The following is a 9422-nucleotide window of genomic DNA, read 5'->3' as shown; positions in this document are numbered from 1 at the left end:
ATATGTTACGCTGATACTTAATCGGCTGATCGTCGATCTAGCCTCATGCTAATTTAATTCGTCACGTAGCTACAAAAATGTAATGGTTATGAAAGAATACGAAAAATATTTTTAATTTCTAATCTATAATTTTTAAAAACCCAACAGAATTATTTGTTTTTAAATGATAAGTGTAAGTGATTTGCGGTAAAATCGTAATACATCTTAGAGCAATAACCAAAAAGTACACTGAATTTTTGAACAAAAAGTACATTGTTAAGTTTTGATATTTAACATAGGCTAGAATCGGGAGAAACTTCGGTATTTCACTAAAGACCACAAAAAAACAATCAAACCTGATTATTGACCGGTCACTGTCCTCGTCGAACCCATCGCTTGCGACGAAGGGCTCGACGAGCGAATTAACCCATAGACACAACCCACTGAGTCTCTTGCCGCATCTTCTCAGTGGGTCGCGTTTCCGATCCGATGGTAGATTCTGCGAAGCACTGCTCTTGCTAGGGTCAGTGTTAGCAACACTCCGGTTTGAGCCCCGTGAGCTCACCTACACACGTCATAGGTAGAAAAAAAAAGATTACTAACTGCTGATCTTTATTCATTTAGGAATCATCTTTAAGTTAGATATGCAGTTTAGAGTTCAGGAACGACCAGAGAGTCCCTCAGGCACTCTGCACATTATACTAGACTCTTCAAACTATCAGAAATTTTATCAACATCTTTCAATCGCTCACATTTAAAAGAAATATAAATTCGCTGAAGAGGAGTAACAGACTGACATATCAATAAGAAGTACACGAAGCCATGAGGCATAATTATAATATTGTTCTATCTATATGTATCAAGACTAGAATGCGTGCCAATTGTAGATCACCGACTCTGTGGCCTGTATGTAATTACGTTTGTAAATAAAAATGCTTATGCTCCTAGCGTTTTATTCGTTTTTCCATTCACATGACTTTGAGAGATGCAATTTTTTTTATAATGAAATAAATAACTTACGTACTTGTTATATTAATCTATTGCCATTAATTTCAGGGTTTTTTTTGTGAGTTGATTAAGTATTCGGTTACAGTACAATAATAACATAGATTATAGTTAAAATACAGAAATGTAAGGATTTTTTTATCAGGGTCGAATAAATCAAGAGGCAAAACTTGATTTTAAGTAAATGCTTTTATTTAACCTCACCCAGTAAGTGCACTGCCCGTGTCGAGTAGCGGTACATCTGATCCCTTCGGCCAGGAATGCGAGACCTCGTGTACCTTTCCTTCACAATCCGGTCGAGAGTGGGTCAATTTCTGTGCGCTTAGTGCGAGTTTTTTAACGTTTTCGATAGCGTAAAAGTTAAATCAAATTTGTATGGAGTTGGAACAGCGCCCCTAGCGGCTAACGTAGGCAAACGTTCCAACTCCATACAAATTTGAGTTCCTTTTACGCTATCGAGAACGTTAAAGAACTAAGCACACTGATGTATGACTTGAATTTATTTTACATGTACTGATATGATCTTAAAACATCAATATAGATGAAAAATATTTGTTTCTTGACAATTTTTTATTTATTGTCATCTATATATTAATACGTGAAGCAAAAACTTTGTATCCCTTTTTACGAAAATTGCGTGGACGGAGGAGTATGAAATTTTCCACACTTATACAGAATATAGAGAAGAAGTGCACAATGCTAACATTTTTTTTAAATAATGCATAAAAGATACATTAAATCAATAAAGAAAACATTACACACACTACATACCATGTATTTGACGCACAGACGCATGCATACTGTTTATTGTCAAACTTTAATTTTGTTCTTGACGTCTGTTGTCAAATTGAGATTAAATATTGTTTGTCTTTTTTTAATATTTTTTTATAGTGTAGCCTTGGCGAAATTGGTGATTATAGAAGTATAAAATACAATCATAATAATGTACAAACTTACAATTCCAATTCATTATAGTCGAATTTCGACTACTGCGGGACCTCTAGTATTATATAGATTTCTCCGTACCAGCTTAGTACAACCGTCTCACCAAACACACTGACCACAAAGCATTATCATTTTGGAAGACACCATTGATGTGTACTGAACCCATTAAAACTGCAGTTTAGTAACTCTTGCGTTTCAAGTTACTGGTTTCTTTCTGTTACGTTTTTTGTGGTTAATAATGCGAGCACCTTCGCAATGTCCACGCGTTACCGCGTTGACCGTGACTCGGCCGTGTTCGGCGGCGGCGTTTGGGTTTTTTTTTTCGTACTTTGCGCAACACGAACGAATGAAGTCTGCGTTTAGAATTTTTGATGGTCATTAATGTAGGTGTTTTCATCGAATGTACTAAATATTCTTCTGTTTGATTTGATTTAACAAAGAAATGAAAATTAAATAATTATTTAACAGTTTATCTGACATGCTGTCCTAGTGGTTACTGGGAAGATCGAAGGAAGAAGACAAGGTATAGCAGTTCAATCAGATGGTCATGAGAACAGACAGAGTTTGAGAAGCATCATGAAAAACAAATTAATCTCTGATCAAAGGACGACTATCGGACAAAGAGGAAAACGACGCCGGAAGAAGAATTTCTAATACAATAAAAATAAGCCTCTCATGTAGAAGAATTTGACTCTAAATTCAATACTCTCTAAGACAACAGAACAAGCGGGCGATATATGAAATCGTAAATATTATGTATTGTTATTTCTAGATCTGCTCACAATAAAATGAGCTAACGCAAGACAACTTTGATAAATATCAATTAACATTCACGTGTCGCTTTTAAATATCACGAGCATTGTGCAAAACTTGGATATTACTTTAAAAATATTTAAATGAGATGTATGTATCATTTGTAACCACTTTAATCAAAACTTGAAAACCCAGCTGTTATTTTATCATTAACATAATAGAAAAGAGATGTTTTCAATTATGGGTACGGATCCTCCCAATTTACGGATCCTCCCGATCCATTAACGGTGCTTTTAGGTACGACAAGCACCGGTCACCGCTTTCGTCGAACCCATCGCTTGCGATGAAGGTCTCGACGAGCGAATTAACCCATAGACACAGCCCACTGAGTTTCTCGCCGGATCTTCTCAGTGGGTCGCGTCTCCGATCCGGTGGTAGATTCTGCGAAGCAGTGCTCTTGCTACGGCCAGTGTTAGCAACACTCCAGTTTGAGCCCCTTGAGCTCATCTACACGTTAGCTTCTGAAATAGCCTCTCAAGGCTCTCATCAGCATAGGTAGGAAAGAAAAAATATGGGGAGAACGTGGTTTTTTAAATTGTGCAGAAAAATAGATATTTTTAATTCCTAAAATCATCATCATCATCATCATCAACAGCCCACAGTGGTCCACTGCTGGACATAAGCTTCTCCCAATCCACACCACTGAGCCCGGTCTACGGCTCTCCTCATCCACTTCTTGCCGAATACCGTTCGGAGGTCATCGCCCCACCTAAAATCCTCCTAATCCTAAAATCAAATCATTCTAAAATCAACGGATTGACAGCCTCGAGTTTACAGCCTTCATGGTATTATGTGGTATAAACCTTCTTTTTCGAAACTTTCGCAAGCTTTAGTTTCGAAAGAGTTTTGATTCCCAATAATTTATGGACTTCCGCAATTCATTACATCGTTGACATTGAATATTTAAAATACTTTCACTGTCGGTCGCAGCTGTCGGCGAAAGCGTGTCCGCCTAACTCGCTAACTATGCGATTTTTAAATTCGAATTCCGACACACGTCATAAACAAACAGACTATTTGGAAATCTAGAATTTGTTTTATCAATTGATCGCATTTGGAAATGGAGCACGCTTTAATTAGCTTATTTAGTGATGTTTTTATTTTTTATTATAATACATAAATACTTTTTGGTATGCATTAGCTTTGTTCGTCAACATCCGACGACCTTCGTTTGTGGTGTGAATATGAATAATTATTTCAAGGATTTGATTGCAAATAATTTAGTATTTAATCCTAGACTGAATTTGTTTTAGAATTATAGAGAGCAGTTTTAATACTAAACATTATTTTTATCATAATTATTTCAAACAAATTTACTTAAATTTTACTTATTATTTTTTCTCTCAATAACTTTTTTTTTTGTTACTATGTATGAATGTCATATTATTATTAATATGACATTCTACTATTATGTACTTAATATATTTTAAAAAAAATTCGTTGAGTTGTTATTAAATTATTCTTAATTTTAATTTCAAGATGTTGTCAACATTGCTCTGTCATTTGTACCTAAAATTGAGGTGACATAATAAATAATATTACAATTCGTCGATGTTTTCCATTGGTGATCACTTTATTGATACAACTAATTTAATAAATAACCATTTAATTCTTCACTCACCAACCAAAACAGACAGAAATAAAAATCCACCCAATAAAAACCGCTTCATTTTGACTAAATAAATAAATCCTTTAACACTTTCACTATTAGTAACCACTATTACACTGAAAACACTCGCATTACTAATATTGAATATTAAAATTTACTAAACAAAACATTATCTCGCACACATTGTTTTTTTTTGGTTCACAACAAAATGATACTAAGTAAACAAAATAAAAATTGTTATCAAATATCGAAATTGGCGCCAATTTCTGACAGCTGTTTCGCGCGCAACGAACGCGTTTGAAAGTCGAACGTAAACTGCGGCTTGCAAGTCAGTGTGAGTGGCCAGTGATACAGGTGGCTAGGTGGGTGCTCACCCAAGGCGCATAGTTTATGTATATTATTTTGTGCAAGTCTATGCGCAGAGTGCAGACTAGTAAATCGATTCAATTAGTGACCTTTCGTCTTTACTTGAATTCGTCATTACTGTTGCATAGAATTTTCAAGAGGATTTCAGGTTTTTTTTGCAAGCGTCGACGGATTGTGTGTAGAAATCTGTTTGATGCCGTTGTGTTTGAATCGTTAATTAAATATTTTTAAACGCACTCAAATATTTCTCGATTCCAGCAAATCATCATTTTTTCCAATGGTAAAATATTTTACTAACGCAAACAACTGTCCTATGGAGAATATTTCATTTTCAAACTGGAATGCACAACAATTTCTTCGTGGCATAAAAATGGCAGTATAGTGAAACCTACTCATGCGAGCTCCGATATACTCTTTTTTGAGTCGGTTGGAGACGGTAGGCAAAGCATGAGCAACGGAGTCTCTAATCCACGTATCGTCGGACTGGCGAAAATTGGCGCCATGACCACAGAGCCTCTCGGTTAAAAGACACTCAACCCAAAACCCGCCTAGACGACACCGTTGGCTCCAGTCCCCGGGAAACTTCGCTGAGCAGAAGCCAGGATGGATGGGAAAGAGTGCGGTCATCTGGTTACTTAGCAAGACGCGTGTAGAAGTTATCTTATTGGGTTCCTTCCTCGTCAGTCTCAGAAAATCAGCATATGGGGAGGTCCCGCTGCGCTCTGACTAGCTTGGTGGTGGAATAGTTATCCCCTAACTACTAGGATGTGGATTTGATGCTGAAATCGGGCAAACATTCATATGACGACTTATAAATCAGATATGGCTGCAGCCGACTTCTTTCTTTTTCCTAAACTAAAATTACCACTTCCTGGCACCCGTTTTCATTTAGTTAGAAGACGTAAAGGAGAATTCGCGATGAGAGCTGAACCCAAATCCGGAAAAGCATTTAAAAATGTTTTTGGTTTGGTATTAGGCTGGGGAAAAGTTTATTCGTATTTTTTAAGAAAATTCACAACATTTTTTAATATAGTTCATATAAAATTAACTAAAGTATGTAGGTAAGTACCATTTTGTTCGATAACTTTTTGCCATCTTGTAGGTAGGAACATGATCCCATTGCTATAGAAATTTTGGGGATTCTGATCAAAATACCGCCACAATTGGTTTTGGCAGTCCTCTCGTGATGTTAACCTGACACTGCCTAAAGGATTCTGAAGAGACCGAAACAGGTGGAAATCTGAAGGTGTAAGTTCAGGACTATACGGCGGATGCATTAACACCTCCCAGCCAAGCTCTAAAGGTCTAGCGTTATGATGAAAAACCACACCCCTTCTGTTGATTAATTTCGGCCGCTTTCTCTAAACTTCTTGCTTTAATCTCATCAGTTGTTCTCATCTCTAATCTAATCTATCTAATCTAATCTAATCTGCTCTAATCCCATCAGAGTAGTAAGAAAAATGAAATGCAGCGTAAAATAATAAGCGAATAAAATTAAATAAAGCGAGATGAGATGGGATGAATTAGTCTCATTAAAATGTTGGTTATTTAATGAGACTTCAATTCTCAGATTTTTTTGCCCACGTCCAGCAACTTGGTTTCATTTCCTTACATTGTGCACTTTCACAAATGCCAAACGGTTAATAAACTACCGTTATAAACATTTAAACCTGACATACAAAATCCTCCAGAATGGCGCTAACATAGGCACAGGGTATGATATGAATTGAGCAGTTGTTAACTGATTGAAGTATGCTGAGTTATGAAATTTAATATATTTAATGACTAGAGTAGTTAGTGACAATGTAATATACAAGCCTTACATGTTTACGTAGTCCAAACGAATTTCGTCAATATAACCTAAAATTATTGCTATGGTAAAACGTGGAGACATCGATTGCATTTTCTCATCAGCTAAATAAAATACTTTTTGTGATTTTGTAGTGCTTACAGTTCTTTCGTCCTTTTTTCATTTCTCTATCTTATTGTAATAACTTTCAGCGCCTTTTTTTAAATTTAACCGGTTGCTACTGTAGCGCCACCCTTATATAGCTGATTTTAACGGACACTGTCACACACAAAGACGCTTCTCCTCACCTCTACCCTCCATAATACACACATCATAGTTTAACACTGATAGCAAACATCACAAAATGTTTCAAAATTTTGCTCAAAAAATGCTCTGCTGTAAGACATCTTGTAGCCCATAGCAAAATTTAAACTAGAAATATAAGAAGATGACACTAGATGGCATTCTAAAATGTCTATTTCTACACTAGATGGCGCAAGTTTCATTTTAAATAACAGTTAATTTTTAAAGAATCGTTTTTGTTTTTTTTGTTATATTACAGACCATAAATATTGGGTTAAATGCGAAGGGCACATTTAATTAATTAAAAAAAGTTTTAATTAATATCAATTTAACAGCTTGACAATAATGACTGATGAGTGTACAGAGGAGAATGTCATTGCGTCGTCATTTAAAATATTTTGGGATTTGGAAAATAACAGTCAAACTAAGTATAAAATGGAACGTATTCCAGTTGTAATAGCATTTTTTTTAATGCACAATTAAATCATAAATAATTAAAATTTTTAAGTAGTCGATGACGACATCATCGATAATATTTAACAAACGAATGAAGGTCGTTCGTCGCCATCGTAGTCTTTCTGTTCCGTCATCCTTACTCGTTGGCTGTTTGGTTTGGCATTTGGTAGTGAACGGAACGAAGTGTCGTTGTATAGATTGCTCGTTGACTGGCTGAAAATAGTGAACCAAAGTATGAGTTTTCGAAATATGTTCGAATAAAAAGTGTTTAGTGAGTGACTGTCATCCAGCAAGATGGTTGATGACGTGAGAAATATTAACGAAACCGCTGAAAGCAAAGGTATATGTGCAATTATAGTTGAAAATGTGTTGAACTAGTGATAAAATGTGATTGAAAAATCATGTAACCCTAACCGTGTCGTGGCCCCACGTCGCGGTTTGGTACCGCTTTCGAGAACGTCTAGTGTAATATTCGGTCCAGTGTTTTGTTTTTTACCTATATTTGGATGTCTTTTTAACGTCGTGGTATGTTCTATTATTAGAAAAATGCTTGCCAGACGGTGCGTAGTCAGGAATGTGTCCAAAATGATTGAATCCTCCAAATGTCAATTGAGTACTTCGTGATCTTTTTCAACATTGTGTTGTTTTTTTTGGTGACGAATGTCGATTTTACTGTAAATTTTCTCTTCAGTTTGAGCGGTTTCATTTTGCTGACGTCCAATAAATATCTTGTTGACTTGATGATGCAGATATTTGAGTCATAGTCTACATACGACTGACGTAAATATATGTACATATTCTAATATTTTGCATAAAACTTGCACCTGATTCTGACAGAATCTTATCAGAGTATATGAAACAGATAACATATTATCTATTTTATTTAATGTATAATGCATAGGCAATGAATCAAAAATACATCAGCACCTACAGGGTAATTGCCTACAATCTATAAATGATAAAAAAGATTAAAAGTATTACATTGAAATATTGATAAACTGTAATGTTTGGAAGCACAAAAGAAACTAGCATATATTTAAATCAATAAAACCAACTTAGCTTAATAACATAATCATGAGAAAGCTATATGTAAATGTAATGATACCACAAAGTATATAAGTAGTACAAGTATATACACTACAATTTTTGCTCAAATATTGAAAAATATATTTAAATAGGAACATAAGAGAAGCAAGGATCTAGATTCATAAATCAAATTCAAGTAAGAGATAAAAAAGTAAAGGAAACGTATAACGCTAACAAATGTGAAGATAGAAAATTCAATTCAAATTTGTTGATACAAATAATACATTGGCTATTTTTTTAAATTTATTTAGAAGTTAATAACTGAATTGACTTTTATCAATTTTCTAAAGACATTAATTTGAAAGTATACCATTAGTAATTTTTATAAATGCCAGAATCCGTTTATCAATCGTAGAGTTCTTAGGTAGCATTAAAAAAATGGAATTGGGAATTTCAATATTTTTTTTAAGTCAGTTATCAGCAGTTTTCCATGACAGATAATTTTTTTATGATGACCACTCAGTATGTATCATCTTAAAATACTCTTTGTGTTTCTGAAGTCTTGACAATGTAAAACTAATTTAAACAAAACTAGTAAGGATTGCGATTTTTTCACAGTAAAAATCTTTGAGGCCTTCGAAGTAACTACAATTTGCTACAGAAATCAGCATAATATTTTGTGTAGGTTTTGTTTTGTATTTTTCTTGTGCTGGGCCTGTTCCTGTGAAATAAATGGGTATTCTGAGTGTAGTCTTAGTTGATATTGAATCTAAAATCTCACCGCTATTTATTACTTTTTGTGTGTAAATAAATATAGAATAAGGCGCAATACATTTTCTATTGTGTAAACAGATTGTGTTCTGACAGATGTTTTCCGACTGAACAATTAGGTGATCAGGTTTTTTTTTTTTGTGGCCGTGCTTACCACTCTCTCATTGCTCATAAATTCAGAACTACTGAAATCCTTAATATGTAATATGAATTTTGTTCATTATTACCCAAGGTTTGCAGCCTGTATACACTTTTGATACTATCTTTTCATTTACCTTTTGATATCTTTAAATTGCTGGTTAGTAAAAGTCGGACTGCACTTAGGTTCATTATGAAGCATATAAATGCTGTTTTAATTTA

General features: G+C 34.6%; 1 protein-coding gene and 1 long non-coding RNA gene across 9 annotated transcripts in view; one reads left to right on the top strand and one right to left on the bottom strand.

The window, feature by feature from the left end:
- Positions 1–3866: 3866 nt before the first annotated feature.
- On the bottom strand, positions 3867–8990 carry LOC134199130 (uncharacterized). The gene is made up of 3 exons (XR_009973483.1): positions 7762–8990; positions 6541–7478; positions 3867–5496 (listed from the first exon to the last, which is right to left on the bottom strand). It is a non-coding gene; the product is annotated as an uncharacterized LOC134199130 (long non-coding RNA).
- LOC101736084 (MAP7 domain-containing protein 1) overlaps positions 7463–9422 on the top strand; it is a 60294-nt gene continuing 58334 nt past the window's right edge. For all 8 annotated transcript variants that reach the window (XM_062669326.1, XM_062669323.1, XM_062669324.1 and 5 more), the window contains exon 1: positions 7463–7605. In XM_062669326.1, the coding sequence (XP_062525310.1) occupies positions 7560–7605 (46 nt within the window). In that variant the 5' untranslated portion in view covers positions 7463–7559. The remainder of the gene's footprint in view (positions 7606–9422) is intronic.

This window comes from Bombyx mori, chromosome 7 (genome assembly GCF_030269925.1).
Source record: "Bombyx mori chromosome 7, ASM3026992v2".
Classification (NCBI taxonomy): domain Eukaryota; kingdom Metazoa; phylum Arthropoda; class Insecta; order Lepidoptera; family Bombycidae; genus Bombyx; species Bombyx mori.
This window is presented reverse-complemented; position numbering and strand designations above follow the sequence as displayed.